The sequence below is a fragment of the Agelaius phoeniceus genome, chromosome 38 (genome assembly GCF_051311805.1).
Source record: "Agelaius phoeniceus isolate bAgePho1 chromosome 38, bAgePho1.hap1, whole genome shotgun sequence".
In the NCBI taxonomy this organism is placed as follows: Eukaryota; Metazoa; Chordata; class Aves; order Passeriformes; family Icteridae; genus Agelaius; species Agelaius phoeniceus.
In genome coordinates, this window is record NC_135304.1 from 522,645 (window position 1) to 538,373 (window position 15,729).

The 15,729-nt window shown below is 67.5% G+C and overlaps 3 protein-coding genes across 7 annotated transcripts; 2 read left to right on the plus strand and 1 right to left on the minus strand.

Moving 5' to 3' along the window:
* Positions 1-247: 247 nt before the first annotated feature.
* On the minus strand, positions 248-3,718 carry LOC129134031 (RNA-binding protein 4-like). Of its 3 annotated transcripts, XR_013180219.1 has the most exons (5): positions 3,442-3,466; positions 2,699-3,120; positions 746-1,441; positions 596-669; positions 248-399 (listed from the first exon to the last, which is right to left on the minus strand). XR_013180219.1 is itself a non-coding variant. In XM_054653705.2 (4 exons), the coding sequence occupies exons 2-3, from the start codon at positions 3,108-3,110 to the stop codon at positions 747-749; spliced, it is 1,107 nt and encodes a 368-aa protein (XP_054509680.2). In that variant the 5' UTR covers positions 3,111-3,120; positions 3,610-3,718; the 3' UTR covers positions 248-669; position 746. The 3 variants fall into 3 exon arrangements, 2 of the variants coding, with proteins under 2 accessions (XP_054509680.2, XP_077028618.1); XM_054653705.2 differs by lacking the exon at positions 3,442-3,466 and adding an exon at positions 3,610-3,718 and having other exon boundaries at positions 248-669; XM_077172503.1 differs by having other exon boundaries at positions 248-669.
* A 3,373-nt stretch (positions 3,719-7,091) lies between these two features.
* On the plus strand, positions 7,092-10,035 carry CCS (copper chaperone for superoxide dismutase). 2 transcript variants are annotated; one of them, XM_054653706.2, is made up of 8 exons: positions 7,092-7,194; positions 7,829-7,901; positions 7,996-8,133; positions 8,662-8,842; positions 8,935-8,995; positions 9,487-9,564; positions 9,663-9,766; positions 9,841-10,035. In XM_054653706.2, the coding sequence occupies exons 1-8, from the start codon at positions 7,159-7,161 to the stop codon at positions 9,995-9,997; spliced, it is 828 nt and encodes a 275-aa protein (XP_054509681.2). In that variant the 5' UTR covers positions 7,092-7,158; the 3' UTR covers positions 9,998-10,035. The 2 variants fall into 2 exon arrangements, with proteins under 2 accessions (XP_054509681.2, XP_077028642.1); XM_077172527.1 differs by lacking the exon at positions 9,487-9,564.
* A 98-nt stretch (positions 10,036-10,133) lies between these two features.
* RBM14 (RNA binding motif protein 14) lies at positions 10,134-15,221 on the plus strand. Of its 2 annotated transcripts, XM_054653698.2 has the most exons (3): positions 10,134-10,651; positions 12,743-14,366; positions 14,715-15,221. In XM_054653698.2, exons 1-3 carry the CDS (start codon positions 10,306-10,308, stop codon positions 14,920-14,922), a joined length of 2,178 nt encoding a protein of 725 aa, XP_054509673.2. In that variant the 5' UTR covers positions 10,134-10,305; the 3' UTR covers positions 14,923-15,221. The 2 variants fall into 2 exon arrangements, with proteins under 2 accessions (XP_054509673.2, XP_077028639.1); XM_077172524.1 differs by lacking the exon at positions 12,743-14,366 and having other exon boundaries at positions 14,715-14,912.
* Positions 15,222-15,729: the final 508 nt, after the last annotated feature.

Below are 15,729 nucleotides of genomic sequence, written 5' to 3' on the forward strand. Positions count from 1 at the left end.
TCTCTCCCGCCATAGACCCCGCCCCCTCTTCCGGCAATGATTGGCCGCTCGCGCCCTCGATTTGCATTCGCTCCGCCCATTCGCGAACGGAGCTGATTTGCATATTTCGCGCGGGATTTCAAAAATGCCCGATGGCGCTGCGTTCTGATTGGACAGAACCGGCCCCGCCCACGTCAGACTCCGCCCCCCAGGCCAGGCCCGGCCCAGGCACGGAAATTCGGTGACAGAAAGCAATCGGTGACAGAAATCGGTGAAAATGTTTATTTTGCTGGAAAAGGGGCGGGTGAGGCCGGGGGTGTCCCCGCCCGGGCAGGGGGGCGAGGGGGACCCTGGGGAAGCTCCGTACAAAAAGGGGGGGCTCAGGCGGTGGGGACACGGCTCCATCCGAGGCCACCGCACCTGGAAGAGAGCAGAGAGGTGAGGGGACATGGGGGACACGGGGACACCCGGGGACACCGGGGGACACTCGGGGACACCCAGCCACGGGGACACGCGGGCGCTGGGACGCGGCGGCTCTGGCGGCTCCGGCGGGGACGGGGGGTCCCGGTGACAGGGAGGGGACGCGGCGGCAGCGGCGACCCGGGGCACGTCTGACCTGGCGCGGCGGCGACATCCGGGGGCTGCAGAGCCACAGCAATGGCGGCGAGTCCCGGGGGGTCTGTGGCGATCCTGGGGGAGAGGAAAGGCCGTTACCGGGTGCTGGCAGCGCAGAGACGCCCGGCAGGGCCGAGCCCCCGGCGCTCACCTCAAAAGGCGGAGTATCGCGCCCGCTCCCCGTAGGGATCCCGCTCGAAACGCTGCAGGTCGTAGAGGGAAGCCCGGGCCACCGAGGAGACGGGCGACAGCTGCCCACGCTCGTACGTGTACGCCTCTCCGACGGTGCTGGCCGCGGCGGCCGTGCGGCGCAGGGGGCTCCTGTCCCGGGTGTAATACGTGGAGGACGCGGCGGCGGCCGCGACGGAGGCGGCGGCGGCGGCGACGGCGGCCGCCGCGCCCGGGGTGGGCAGCAGCGCTCGGTCGTACGCGTCTAAGGTGGTGGGGATGCGGCCGGCCATGGCCGTGGTGGCGGCCATGGCCGAGGACTGGACCTGGGAGTACTGGGCGTACTGGGAGTACTGGGCCATGGTCTGCTCCGCGTAGGCGTCGTACGCCGAGGCCGTGGCGTAGGAGCGGACGCGGTAGCGCTTGTAGTAGTCGGCCATCCCGCCGTAGGCCTCATCGTAATACACGGTCTCCCCATAGCCCGCGGTGTAGGGAGTGCGCACGGGTCCGTACTGCTCGTTATAGGCCTCGGCAAAGTCCGCCACTTGCCCCGGGCGATCGACCGGGCACTCCTTAGACCAGTGCCCCTCCTTCCCGCAGCGGTAGCAGCCGCTCTTGTCTCCCATCCCAGGCGCCGTCCGCAGCCGGCTGGTGGACAGCTGCACGCGCATCCGCTTGCCTTGGGGAGAGGGAGACCCGGCGTCACCCCCGGGCACCGCGCCCAGCCTGACCCGGAGCCTCGGCCATGGGGCTGTGGCATCCCTGGAGCCACCCTGACAGTGACATCGGGCCATGGGATCCCCCACTGTCACAGGCATTGGGCCACGGGATCCCCCAGAGTCACCTCGACACTGACATTGGGCCGTGGGGTCCCCCAGAATTGATCCCAGCACTGGCACAAGGCCATGGGGATCCCCAGAGCCACCCTCTGCTCTGGCACTGTAGGGTCCCCAAGGACCATCCCCGGCACTGGCAATCTGTATGGGTCCCCTCAGTGTCACCCTGGCACCATTGGCCGTCCCCAGAATCACCCCAGCACTGTGGGGTTCCCCAGAACCACCACCACCCCTTGGGGACCCCTAAGAGCCAGCTGTGGCCCAGCCCGTGAGGGACATTTGGGGACACAGAGGAGGTGACAACCTCCAAACCTTCCTGTGCACAGACTGAGGAGATGAAAGCCCAGGAGCTGCTTTGTTTGGGGTCCCTGTCAGAGGCACAAACTCCAGCCATTGTTTTGTAATTCAGTTATTTAATTATTGCACCAAGATTAAATGATATCGAGGATCAGAACATCTGAGACCGTGGTGGGCTGGGGCTGGTGGTCCATGGGACTCCCAGAAATGGCACCAGCACCGTGGGACCCCCAAGAGGTGGCAGCAGACATGGGGACCCCTGAGAGCCACCCCTGGCACCGATGAGGGTGGGGGGTGACAGGAGCCACCAGGGTGGGCACCAGCCCCCGCAGACAAGGGGAGGTCCCTGCGGTTCCAGGCAGGACTTGGGGACAATGGGAGCCAATGGGACAACGGGAGCCAATGGGACAACAGGAGACAGTGGGACACAGCGCTGGCTCCCAGCCCCGTTTTCCCCCAAATTCCAGCAGCAAAGGGACACCACCAATCCCATGAGGTGGCCCCAGAGATGGAACTCACCCTGACCTAACAGATTGGGGTAAATCCCCCAGAATTCCAACAAACTCCAGCACTGTGGAGCCACTCTGCCCTGACATGAAGCCATCATGGTGTCCCCAGCCCTGACACCACATGAGGGCACAGGGACAGCACCTGGCACCATCCCCAGATCCAAATTCCAGCGCTCCAGGATGAGAAGAGGCCCCAAACGCAGCACCAACCACAGAGTGGGGCTGGTAGCACCAAAAATCAGCCGAAATCCTCCCGGACCAGAACCGCCCCGTGCCCCCAGCCCCACGGCTCACCTTGGAACTCGGTGTTGTCCAGCCCCCGGATGGCCTCCACGGCATCCTCGGCCCGCTCCATGTGCACGAAGGCGTAGTCCTTGACGATGTCACATTCGATGACGGGGCCGTACTCCTCGAACTTGGCGCGCAGCTCTAGGTTGGTGCAGGCGGGGCTGATGTTGCCCACGTGCAGCTTGGTGGAGGCCTTGCTCTTGTTCTTGCTGGCCTCCACATTGATGCAGACGCCGTGCAGCTTGTGGTGGTGCAGGTTGCGGATGGCGTCCTCGGCCGCCGTCTTGTCCTCGATGTGCACGAAGCCGTAGTTCTTGATGATGTCGCACTCCAGCACCTTCCCGTACTGCTCGAACAGGGAGCGGATCTCCTGCTCCGTCGCCTCCCGCGGCAGGTTCCCGATGAACAGCTTCACCATCGCGACCCGCCTGAGGGGTGCCAGGGAAGGGGAGCTCGGTGAGACCCTCCCCGAAAAACCCCCAGTCCCGCTGAGGGGTCGGAGACGCTCCGGGGAGGGGGAAGGGGAAGGTTCCCTCCACCTTTCATGGGTCCTCCTCCGGCTGATTCTCGATGGGACCCCCCCCTCACCCCCAGGGCACCCTGAAGCAGAGACCCCCTCAGGAGAGACCCCCAGGCCCGGGCACCCCACAATGAGCCGGGAGACCTTCAAGGTCTCGAGCGGAGTCTCAGCCCCGGTTGTGCTCCGTGAGCACCCAGCCCATGGAGGGGGACCCGGGTCCCCCCCAGACCTCATCCCGCTCCCGTCCCAGGTCTGAGCCCCTTCCTAAGCGCCTTCCCGAGGCCGCGGGACTCCGTGCTATGCTCCCCCATAGACAGCAGGGCCGGGGTCCCTCGCAGCTCCTCCCCAGCCCCTCCCGGTCCCACCCGTGCCCACCCCGGGGCCCCCCGAGTCTCACCGCGCCCCCCCTCGCCCGGTACTCGATGACGGCAACAAAATGGCGGTAGCCGCCTTACGTGGAGCCACGCCCACCTCGCACGCTGATTGGCCGAGAGCGACGGAACGGTGCAACTCGATTGGTCGAGGCGCTAAGAGGCCCCGCCCAGCGGCGGCCCAAACAGCGTCTGGCACAAAGCGCTCCCTCCCTCGTGGCGGCCAATGGGGAGCGGCGGCGCGCCGGAAGTGAGGGGGGAGGCGGGGCTTTTAGAGCACGTGAAGGCAGTGCTGACCAATCAGAGCGCGAGGGAGGGGCGTGGCCTGGCAGCGCCGCCGAACTGGGACCGAGCCGGGAAACCGGGACCGGCAGGAACAGGGACAAAACTGGGGAACCGGGACCCAGCCGGGAAACCGGGACCGAGGCCGGGGAACCGGGACCGTGCTGAGGAACCGGGACCGAACCGTGGGAACCGAGACCGACAGGAACAGGGACCGAGCCGGGGGAACCGGGACCGACAGGAACAGGGACCGGCATCGGGACACGAACAGACCGCCCGTACCGGCATCGAGATCCACCGGTACGGGGACAGGGACAGCGACCAACTGCCCCCACCGGGACCGACTGGGACAGACCGGGACCAACCGCTCCCATCGGGATCTATCGGCACCGGGACCAGGACTGGGGCTGACCGCCCCAAGCGGCATCGACCCGTTCAGAAACAGCCACCGCCCGCTCTCACCGGGGTGTCGCGGCCACCGGGACCGGCCGGGTGTGGCCCCGCCCCTCCAGCACTAACCACGCCCCTTCCACCGTAGCCCCGCCCCCGCCATGTCCCACGCGGTGCTGCTGCTGCGGCGGCTCCGGCACCGGCACCGGGAACGGAACCGGGACAGCGACGAGGAACAGGACTGCGACCGAGAGCAGGACTGTGACAGAGATCGGGAGCAGGACTGTGACAGAGACCGGGAGCAGGGCTGTGACAGGGACCGGGAGCAGCACCGGGAGCGGGATGAACCCCACGAACGGCACCGGGATGAACCCCACGAACGGTCCCGCGATCAGTGCCGCGCTCATGACCGGCACCCCGCACCCACCCGGATCTCCCTCCCCGCTCCCCTCGCTGCTCCCCCGTCTCCGATCCCCCGCCGCGGCCGCCGCCGCCGCCGCCCGTACCCAGCCCAACGCATTTACCGGGTGCGCTGCTCCTTCCTGGAGCTGAGCGACGAGCAGGCGCTGCGGCGCTGCCGCCTGGACCGTGCGGCCATCGCGGCGCTGTGCCGGGAGCTCGGTGCCGACCTTCAGAGCCTCACGGGCCGCAGCCACGCTCTGCCCGTGGCCGTCAAAGTCACCTCGGCCTTGGCCTTCCTGGCCTCGGGCTCCTTCCAGACGGCGTCGCGCCTCAGCACGGGCATCAGCCAGTCGGCCATGTCCAACTGCCTGGCGCAGTTCCTGGCGGCCTTGCAGCGGCGGGCAGGCCGCTACATCGCCTTCCCCCCGCCGCCCGCGCCTCCCGGGGACGCCCCGGCGCTGCCCGGGGTTCTGGGCTTGGTGGGCGCCATGCACGTGGCGCTGAGGGCACCGGCCGATAACGAGCCCCTGTTTCGGAACGCCGCCAACTTCCACTCCATCAACATGCAGGTGGTGTGCGACCGCCAGGGCCACATCACCAACGTGGTGGCCAAGTTCCCCGGCTCGTGCGCCAACGCCACCGTGCTGGAGAACTCGGCCCTGGCGCGCCTGATGGAGGGCAGCAGGCCCGAGGGGGTCTGGCTGCTGGGTGAGGGGGGTTTGGGCTGGGAAATGGGGAGGCGAGGGATGGGGGAGGGGGTTTGGGGGGTTTTTGGGGTGTTCCAGGGTGGGGGGATCCCAAAGATCATGGCTTATGGAAGGAGAGGGTCTAGGATGGAAGGAGAGGGTCTGGGTGCTGGCGGAGAGGGTTTGGGATGGGAAATGGGGTGGTTGTTGTTGGGTGAGGGGGGTTTGGGGTAGGAAATGGGGGGCTGGGGGAGAGGTCCTGGGGGATCAGGTGTATCTCTGGTTCTGTGGGTGTCACTCAGGTGTGTCCCTGATGCTCTGGGTGTAACACAGGTGTGTCCCCACCACTCCAGGTGTCACTCAGGTGTGTCCCTGGTTCTGTGGGTGTCACTCAGGTGTGTCCCTGGTGCTCCAGGAGCGCATCCCTGGTACTCTGGGTGTCACTCAGGTGTGTCCCTGGTTCTGTGGGTGTCACTCAGGTGTGTCCCTGGTTCTGTGGGTGTCACTCAGGTGTATCCCCACAGCTCCAGGTGCAACTCAGGTGTGTCTCTCCCTGTCTCCACGCAGGTGATGGCTCGTACCCGCTGAAGCCGTGGCTGCTGACGCCCATCGCGGGCCCGCGGGGCGCGGCCGAGCTGCGCTACAACGCGCTGCACTCGCGCACTCTGGCCCCGCTGCGCCGCACGCTGGGGCTGCTGCGCCGCCGCTTCCGCTGCCTGGCGGGCGGGGGGCTCCAGTACAGCCCCCCCAAGGTCTGCCAGATCTTCCTGGCCTGCTGCATCCTGCACAACATCGCCCTGCGCCGCCGCGTCCCCCTGGAGCCCCCCGAGGGGCTCCCGCCTGCCCCCGGCCACCCCGAGCCGCCCCCGCAGCCGCCGCCGCCCCCGGGGCCAGGGGCTCGAGAGGGGCGGGCGGTGAGGGCCAGGGTGGTGCAGCAGGTCAGGGAGGGGATGGGCTGAGGGGCTGTGAGGGGGCTTGGGGTCCTAGGGGGGTCCTGAACCCTCATTTGGGGGTGCTGAGCCCTGATTTGGGGGGTCCTGACCCTTGATATGGGTCAAGGACCTCTGGGTCCTTGAGGGGGTCCTGAGCCATGATTTGGGGGGCTCTGAGCACTTTGGGGGGTGCTGACCTCTACTTGGGGGCTTCTGACCCCTTATTTGGGGGGCTCTGGGTCTCTGGGAGGGGCTGATATCTGGTTTTGGGGGCCTCTGGGCCTCTGGAGGGGCTCCAACCCCTGTAGGTGGGTCCATCATTTTGGGGGTGTCCTATTTTCACCCCCATGATCCCCAGATTTCATCCTTTAACCATGTCCGTGCTCGTTTTGGGACAAATAAACGATTTTTTTTCAACTATTGCTCGACAGCGTTTTTGGGGGGGGTCGGGGGGGTAAAGTGCTGGTCATTTTGAGGACCCCCCAAGGGGATTTTGGGGGTCCTTGCTGTGTCCCCATGGGTGGGATGAGCCCCCTGACCCCTGCAGCCCCCATCCCCCCACAGAAAAACCCAAATTTCCTCCCCCCCCAACCCCCCTGCACCCCACAGGACGCTGCCATCCCCACTGCCGCCTTCCCAGAACCCTCCTGAGCCAGCAAAACCCTTCCACACCCCCAAAATCCCCCCCAAACCCTTCACAACCCTCCAAAATCCCCGTCGGGCCCATTCCGAACCCCGCGCTGTTGCCATAGCGACAGAACGCCGGAAGTGGCGCAACCTCCAAACCCTTCCCTCATAGTTCGGCCGTATCCGGTCCGGCGCCAGAACGGGTCCCTGGTGCCGCAGTGACGCGAGAGCGGTTCCGGGGTCGGAGTCCGCGGCCATGGCGTCACCGGAGGCCGGCGGGAGCAGCTGCCGGGTCGGGACCCCCGGGACGGGCTGGGGGGTCGGGACCGGGGGCGCGGAGGGGCTCGGGGGGTGGGGGAAGGGCGGGCGGACGGGTTCGAGGGCTGGGGGAAAGGAGCTCGGGCGGTTTGGGGGTGAAACGCTCCGGTTTGGGGAGATCTGGGGGTGCCGAATCCCTCCCACGGCGCTTTTGGGGTGCAGGAGCCCTGGCGAGGGGGGTTTGGGGGTTCAGGAGGGCCTGAGAAGCACTTTTGGGGGTGCAGGACCCCCTCTCTGGGGGAATTTGGGGGTTCAGAGCCTCATCCGTGGCAGTTCTGGAGGTGCAGGGCCCCTTCCAGAGGGGGTTTCGGGGTTCGGGAGCCCACGAGAAACACTTTTAGGGGTGCAGGACCCCCTGGCAGGATGGGTTTGGGGGTTCAGAGCCTCCGGAACAACTTTTGGAGGTGCACAATCCCTTCCACATCAACTCAGAACCCTTCCCTGGCAGGCCTGTGGGTTCAGGGCTCCTTTTCCCTCCACTTTTGGGGCTCCACCTCCCTTTTCACCCCCCCATTTTTGAGGTGCTGACACTTCCCCTCTCATTTTCACCCCGTTTTCCCCCTTCCCCCCCAATTTTGGGGTGCAAACCCCCCCGTTTTCCCCCCCAGCTGGAGTTTGATGTGCAGATGAGCTGCCAGGGCTGCGCCGATGCCGTGCGGGCAGCGCTGGAGGCGGCTCCAGGTGAGACCCCCGACCTCTCCCTCTGACCCCCAGACCCCGGGGACCTCCCCAAAGGTTTTGGGGGACCCCCCAGAGCCCCTTTGTGTCCCCCCAGAGGTGAAGCTGCTGGAGCTGCGGCTCCAGGAGCAGTCGGTGCTGGTGGAGACCACGGCGGCGGCCGAGCGCGTGCGGGAGCTGCTGGAGAATTCGGGGCGCAGGGCCGTGCTCAAGGGCATGGGGGGCTCCTCCGAGGGTCAGTCGGGGTTTTGGGGGGTCCCGATGGGGTTTGGGGGTGTCCTGAGGGGGTTTGGGTGCTGCTGTGACCCAGCACAATCAGGGATTTGAGGGTTTGGGGGGCTCCTCTGAGGGTGAGAGAGGTTTTGGGGGGTCCTGGAAGGGTTAGGGGGCTCACAGGGGAGTTTAGGGGGGTTATATTGGGGTTTTTGGGGGTCACAGAGGGTTTTGGGGGACCACAGTTGGGTTTGGGGGATCTGGGATGGTCTTGGGGAGAGTTTGGGGGCGTCCAGGAGGATTTGCGGGGCTCACAGTGGGTGTGGGTGGTCCTGTGGGGGTTTTTGGGGGGTCACAGAGGTTTTTGGGGGTCACAGAGGGGTTTTGGGGGTGTCCTGGGTGGATTTAGCTGCTCCTGGACAGGTTTTGCTGTCCCTGCCTGGGGTTTAGAGTCACTTTTGGGGTGACATTTTGAGCTCCCTGAGGTGATTTTTGTACTGGGGGGGTTTTGGGGGTGCCTGACCCTGCCGTGTCCCCTCCCCACCCCCAGCTCCCCCCGGGTGGGCGGCAGTGGCGGCGCTGGGGGGGCCCGGGGGGGTGCGGGGGCTGCTCCGGTTCCTGCAGCTCTCCCCCGAGCGCTGCCTCGTGGACGGGGCCGTGTCCGGGCTCCCCCCAGGCCCCCACGGGCTCCACATCCACGAATTCGGGGACCTCTCGGACGCCTGTAACAGGTGAGAGGGGTGGGAGGGGGCGGCAGGGGGGGTTCAGGGGGTGGGGACCCCCAATTTCACCCCCATATCCCATCCAACCCCCCCAAAATCAGCTGTGGGGGCCACTTCAACCCTGACGGGGAGATCCACGGGGGACCCCAGGACCAGCACAGGGTGAGCTGGGGGTCGGGGGGGATTTGGGGGGGTTTGGGGGGCAGTGAGGGGACTTCGGGGGTCTTTGGGAGGATTCTGGAGGATTTGGGGTGGTCTTGGAGGGGTTTGAGGGGGCAATGGGGGGATTTGAGGGGGTCTCTGGAGGATTTGGGGTGGTCTTGGAGGGGTTTGCAGGGCAGTGAGGGGATTTGGGGGATCTCTGGGAGAATTCTGGGGGGTTTTGTGGGTCGGGATGGAATTTGGGGGTCTCTGAAGTATTTGGGGTGGTCTTGGAGGGGTTTGGGGGGGCAATGAGGGGATTTGAGGGATCTTTGGGAGGATTCTGGGGGATCTGGTAGGGGTTATGGGGCAGTGAGAGGTTTGGGGGGGGGTCACTGTGGGATTTTTGGAGGTTTTTGTGGTGCAGTGAGGGGATTTGGGGGGGTCTCTGTGGGGTTGGGGGCTGCTCTGTGAGTTTTGGGGGGCTCCTGACCCCCCCCTGCCCCCCGCAGCATGCCGGGGACCTGGGGAACATCTGGGCAGATGCCGAGGGCCAGGCCCGGTTCCGAATCGAGGACTCAAAGCTGAAGGTGGGAACTGGGGTCTGGGGGGGTTCCTGGGGGGGTATGTCCCTATATTTGGGGGGGGGTCTCTAAGGGGTTCTGACCCCCCAAATCCCCCTCCCCAGGTCTGGGACATCATCGGCCGCTCTGTGGTGGTGGCTGAGGGCGAGGATGATCTGGGCCGGGGGTCGCACCCGCTGTCTCGTGTCACCGGCAACTCAGGCCCGGGGTGAGCACTTGGGGGGGTATTTTGCGGGGGGTGTCTTTGTGGGGTCACCCCCCCTGACCCTCCCGTGTCCCCAGGCTGGCCTGTGGCGTGGTGGCCCGCGCCGCCGGGCTCTTCCAGAACCCCAAACGCGTCTGTTCCTGCGATGGTGTCACCCTCTGGGAGGAGCGCGACCGCAGCCGTGGGGCTCTCCTGGAGACCCCCGCCATGGAGACCCCCAGCTCCCACCTCTAGGAGCCCCCCGGAACCGAATAAAGAGTTCGAGCCCCCTCGCTCTGCAGCCGCTGCGGCTCCTTTAAGGGGGGCGTGGTTTAAAGAGGAGATGGGCAGGGCTAACGCGGCGGGAAAACAGAGGGCGGGGCTTGCGCGCGCGCGGTGCACACGGCACGCAGGCGCGGTGAAGGAGGGCGGTGCGCACGGCACGCAGGCGCGCTGCGCACGGCACCGCCCCCGCCACCCTAAGGAACCGCCGCCATTTTGAAGCCGCCGCCGCCGCTGCCGGTTCTGTCCCCGCCGCGCTCCCCTCAGCGATCCCCGCCGCGATGCGTCCTGGCATCAAACTCTTCGTGGGCAACGTCCCCGAGGAGGCGACGGCGGAGGAGTTGAGCGAGCTGTTCGCAGGCGCCGCGGGGCCGGTGCTGGGCGTCGCCCTCATGAAACAGTTCGCTTTCGTGCACCTGCGGGACGAGGCGGCGGCCGCGCGCGCCATCTCGCAGCTCAACGGGCACCAACTGCACGGCCGCCGCATCGTGGTGGAGCCATCCCGGCCGCGCCCCACCAACACCTGCAAGATCTTCGTGGGGAATGTGTCGGCCGCGTGCACGAGCGGGGAGCTGCGCTCGCTCTTCCAGCAGTACGGCCCCGTGGTGGAGTGCGACGTGGTGAAAGGTACCGGACCCGCCGCCGGGGCCGCGCGGCCCCCGCCGCCCAGCTCGGCCCGCGCCTCCGGGTGATCCGTGGCACCCGAGTTCCGTCCGACTGCGGCGTCGCCCCCGCCCGGACCCCAGCGCGGCCCGGGCTGGTGGAGCGGGGGGATTCCTGCCGCCTCCCCCCTGCCCCGAGCGGGGCCGTGCGAGCCCGAGTGAGCTCCCGTAACCCCCCTTCTGCCAGCCACGTCCGGCTCCATGGCCTCCGCCCGCCCCGGCCGGGGCGGTGCGGGCCTGTGTGGGCGGTCCAGACCCCTTAACCCCCCCTCTGGCAACCACGTGTCTTCGATCGCCTCCCCCAGGCTAAGGTTGGGCTGTGCCAGCCCCTGTGGGTGCCCCTGACCCCGTAACTCCTCCGATAACCCTCCTCCAGCCGGCCTCGTGCTCTGTAATCGTCTCCCCAAACCCCAGGTGGGGCCATATGAGCCCGTGTGGGCTCCCCAGCCTCCTCAATCTCCACATGATCCCTTCTCTAACCAACCTCCTCATCCTCCCTCAAGTGGCCCAGGTGGGCTCCCCACACTCCTGAACACCCCCATAACTCCTTTCCTGGCAGCTTTGTTCTGTGCCATCACCGCCCCCAGCCCTGGGGGGGTTGACCCCCGCCAGCTGCTGCCACCTCTGTGACCAAATCATCCCCAGGCCACGGTCTGGCCTCCACAGACACGCTCAGCCACGGAGCTGGGACATGCACAGAACACCCCGTGAAACCCCTGAGGGGTTCAATGGTTTCACACTGGGGACCCCCAGCACAGCCTGGTGGGGTCACCCACCTCCCCCAACTAATTTGTCACCTGTGTCACACTGATGGACTGACAAGTGTCACTCCACATCCCTCTCCTGACCCTGCTGTCATCCTGTCCCTTCTCACCCGGCCCTGGAGTCCCGGTGATGTCCCCACAGTGCCTGCGTGCCCCTGCCCACAGGAGGGGGACGTTGTTCCTCTGCTCTCTCGTCCAGGGTCGCAGCCACCAGCACAGCCTGGCAGAACCTGCCTCGCGTCCCCTCGGGGTTGGGGGTGCCATGGCCACCTCCAGGGGGTGGCAGCAGGGCTGGGGGTGACATGGAGGGGACATGCCCTCTTTGGGCTTCCAGAGTGGGACATGTGGATTTGGAGCCAGGGGGTGGAATGGTACTGGGGGGACAAAGGAGAGGGTGACGTGGCACTGATGCTCAGAGGTCTGGGATGGGTTTGCTTGGCCAGTGATGCTCCCAGCACAGCACACACCCTTGGGTGGATTCTCACTGGTTCCGGTGGTCTCGGTCTGTGCTGCAGGGAAACACCACGGGGTCGCTGCCCTCCTGCCCTGTGCCGGCACCGGACCCGTCGTGCCACGGGGGTGACCCCCCGACCACCATGGGGGCATCCAGCCCCCAAACCTGCTGGGCCAAGAGCCACAGGCAGCCACCAGAGCTGCCACCAGGTCCTGCTTCCCTGCTCCTTGCGGTCCTCAGGCGCCTCTGTGCTGCTGAGCCGTGGTTGTGCTGTGTGGCGCTGGCTCCTCGCCATGGCCGGGCACTCACTGGAGGGGTGCTCAGGCCCTTCCTTCCCTCCCTCCTTCCCTCTTCTCCCTCCTCTTCTTCTCTGTCTGAAGTCCCTGTTCCCTTCTCTGTCCTTGTCTTTTTCTGTCTCCTCTTCCTCTCCCCCCATCCTCTGTCCCTGTCCCGCTCTCTGTGCTGGCGCCGGTTCTCTCAGCTTTGCTCCGCTCACTGCCAGGGCGTCCCACTGAGCCCACGGTGCTGGCACTGCCAGCCCAGGCTGGGCCCTCGGTCCCCAGGTGCCAGGGAGGGGCTGGGAGGGGGCACAGGAGGCAGAGCCTGGGGGGACACGGAGAGAGCCGGGTGGGCTGGGGGAGGCTGTGACCAAACGAGCGCGGGGCAGAGCCGATGGTGGTGGTCGTGTCTCCTCCGGCGAGCGGGGCCGGCAGCGCCGTCCCGGGGCCAGCAGCGCCCGTCCCGCGCCCGTCCCGCTGCCGCCGCACGGCTCGTTAGCGCCGGCTCCTGTAACGAGTTGTGTTTTCTCCCCTCACTGCTCTCTCTGCTGCTTTGTCAGACTATGCCTTTGTGCACATGGAGAACGAAGCCGATGCTAAAGTTGCCATCGAAAACCTAAATGGGAAGGAGGTGAAGGGGCGCCGGGTGAACGTGGAGCTCTCCACCAACGTGCAGAAGAAGGGCACGGGCCAGGCGCCGCCGCCCGCCCTCGGCGTCGACAAGACCAAGCGCATCGGCCTCGAGTACCGCGAGAAGTTCCAGCCCAAGATCGAGGGCTTCGACCAGCAGCGCCGGGCGGCCGACGCCGCCTTCCCCTCGGCCACGGGCGCCGGCTACGCCGCTGCCCCCTCCCTGTACGATTACCAGCAGCGCTTCGGCGCCAAGTACGACACCTTCGACGCGCAGCCCCGGCCCGCCTCCCCCTCCTACTTTGGCAGGGACCGCAGCCCGCTGCGGCGCTCGCCCACCCGCGCCGGCTACGCAGCGGTGTCGCTCCCCATGACGGCGCAGCCGGCCGCCTACCGCGCCCAGCCCTCGGCCTCGCTGGGGGCCACATACCGAGCCCAGCCCTCAGCCTCCCTGGGCGTGGCGTACCGCCCGCAGCCCACCACGGGCCAGGCCGCCGCCTACCGCGTGCAGCCCTCAGCCTCGCTGGGCAGCGCCTACCGCCCCCAGCCCTCGGTCGGCTCCCTGGGCGCCGCGGGCGCTCAGCCCGCTGCTGCCAACTCCCTCGGCTCCTACGGTGCCCAGCCCGCCGCTGCCGCCACGTACGGCGCCCAGCCTGCGGCCGCCAACTCCCTCAGCTCCTACGGCGTCCAGTCCGCTGCCCTGGCCTCCTCCTACAGCGCCCAGCCCGCCTCGGGCTACTCTGCCGGCTACGGCGCCCAGCCCGCCATCGCCGCCTACGGCGCCCAGCCCGCTGCCGGCTCCGCCGGCTCCTACAGCACCCAGGCCGTGGCTGTGCACGTGGCATCCTACGGAACCCAGCTGGCCGCAGGCTCCTACGGCGCCCAGCCCATAGATGGCCACGCCGGCTCCTACAGTGCCCAGCCCGGCGCCGTGCTGTCTGCCGGCTACAGCGCCCAGGCCGTGGCGGTGCACGCCAGCTCTTACAGCGCCCAGGCCGTGGCAGGTCACGCTGCCGCTGCCTACCAGCCCGTGGCCGGCCACTCTGCCTCCTACGGTGCCCAACCCGCGCTGTCCACCTCGTACGGCGCCCAGCCCACCGTGGGCCACTCGGCCTCGTACGGCGCCCAGCCCGCCACGGGCCTGCCCGCGTCCTACGGCAGCCAGCCCGCGGCCGCCGCGCTCCCCGCCGGCTATGGCGCGCAGACAGGCTCCTCGCTGGCCGCCTCCTACGGCAGCCAGGCTGCCGTCGCCGCCGCTTCCTACAAGGCGCAGGCCTCTGCCCCGCTGACGGCCGCGTACCGGGCGCAGGCCTCCGGCGCCATGGCGGCCTCCTACCCGGCGCAGCAGCCGTCCTCCGCCGCGCTGGCGGCTGCGTACCGAGCCCAGCCAGGCAGCGCCTACGACGGGCCGAGCCAGCTGGGGCAGCCGGCGGGTTCCTACCTGGGCCTGGCGCAGGCCGCCGCCGCACCGCCCTACGAGCGCACCCGCCTCTCCCCGCCTCGCAGCGCCGCCTACGACGACCCGTACAAAAAATCGTCCTCTCTGGCTAAAAGGTACGGTGCCGGGCGGGGCACCGACCCCCGTCCCCGCCTCCCGCTGCTCGCCGGGCTCCAGCGCACCGCTCGCGGCTTGCCCGGCGCCGCGTGGCACCGGCGCGGCTCGCTATCGCCCGGCGCGGTGGGCGCCACGGCTCCGCTCGCGCCGCGCAGATCCCGGGGAGGGGACGGGGCCTGGTGCGGGTGAGGGGAGGTGGTGGCACACGGCGGGGCCTCCGTGGCACCCGATCCCGTCCTGCGCCGGCTTTGCCCATCACGGTGCGTCCCTAGGTGGGACACGGTGCTGCCGCGGTGGATCCGAGCCCCGTCCCCTCCTGGCTGATCCCCCTCTCTTCTCTCGCCCAGGTACGGCTCCGAGCGCCGTCTGTCCGAGCTGGCTGATTACCGGCGCTTAGCGGACTCTCCGCTGGCGTACCGCCGCTCGCCCACCAAGTCCCCGCTGGACTACCGCCGGCTGCCGGACGCGCACTCCGAGTACGCCCGCTACTCGGGCGGCTACAGCGACTACCTGCCCCCTGCCCGCATCCACTCGGGCTACCAGCGCCGCCTCTGAGCTGGCCACGGCCCCACTCGGGCACGGACGGTTCTTTTTCAGCCGATTCTTTCTGGTTTTGCCGTTTGAGTTTTTTAGAAGGTTCTGCGGTTACGGTTGGCGGTGGCCGCACGGTTCATCCCCCGCTGGCACTCGATGCCGGTTCATAACCCGCCAGTGGTTGCAGCCACGTGGCTCAGACTCTTTTATACCACGAGTTGTCCCATTTTTTGGGTGAATTCCCCGTTTCCAGCATCAGGCCCGGCACGGTGCTGGGGGTTTTTTATGACTGTAAATAAATGCTGGGGTCTGCTCCGGTTCCCGACGCCTCCCGCTTGGTTCTTTCCCAGTCCTGGAGGTCCACTCCCACCCCTGGGGACACCTCCCAGGTGCCACCATCACCACCCAGCCCTGGTTGATGGTGCTGCCAATGCTGGAGCTGCTTTCCCACCACGGAGGAGTGGATTTGGAGGATGAGCAGCTGGCAGCAGGAAGGGCCAGACTCGGCCCTGTCACGACACCACCACAGGTGATCACTGGCACCGACCTGTGCTGGGGCTTGTTTTGGGTGAGAAAAGCTGGTTTTGAGGGGTGGTGGTGCCACGCCAGGTACCACTGTCACCACTGTGAGAGGCGCTTCCTGTCCCCACCTCTCCCCAGGAACCGCTCACAGCCCAGTCTGGCTGTGCCACAGGAGGGATGGCCAAGGCTCATTAACCACCGCGGTAAAGAGCCCGGCAGGAGGATCTGGCGCTTGTCCCCTCCTTCCCAGGGTGGCCACACACCCCTGGGCCTGGCCCCAAGTCCCCACGTGCGGCAATGGCAGCA

Bases quoted from the DNA above. Each gene is read 5' to 3' on its own strand.
- LOC129134031 (XM_077172503.1), bottom strand. The intron at 1,442-2,698 runs GTGAGCCGTGGG...CCTCTCCCCAAG, and splicing joins GGACAACACCGAGTTCCAAG to GCAAGCGGATGCGCGTGCAG.
- CCS (XM_054653706.2), top strand. From the start codon at position 7,159: ATGGCGTCACCGGAGGCCGGCGGGAGCAGCTGCCGG. The intron at 7,195-7,828 runs GTCGGGACCCCC...TTTCCCCCCCAG, and splicing joins CCGGCGGGAGCAGCTGCCGG to CTGGAGTTTGATGTGCAGAT. The intron at 8,134-8,661 runs GTCAGTCGGGGT...CCCCACCCCCAG, and splicing joins CATGGGGGGCTCCTCCGAGG to CTCCCCCCGGGTGGGCGGCA.
- RBM14 (XM_054653698.2), top strand. From the start codon at position 10,306: ATGCGTCCTGGCATCAAACTCTTCGTGGGCAACGTCCCCGAGGAGGCG. The intron at 10,652-12,742 runs GTACCGGACCCG...CTGCTTTGTCAG, and splicing joins GGAGTGCGACGTGGTGAAAG to ACTATGCCTTTGTGCACATG. The intron at 14,367-14,714 runs GTACGGTGCCGG...TCTCTCGCCCAG, and splicing joins TCGTCCTCTCTGGCTAAAAG to GTACGGCTCCGAGCGCCGTC.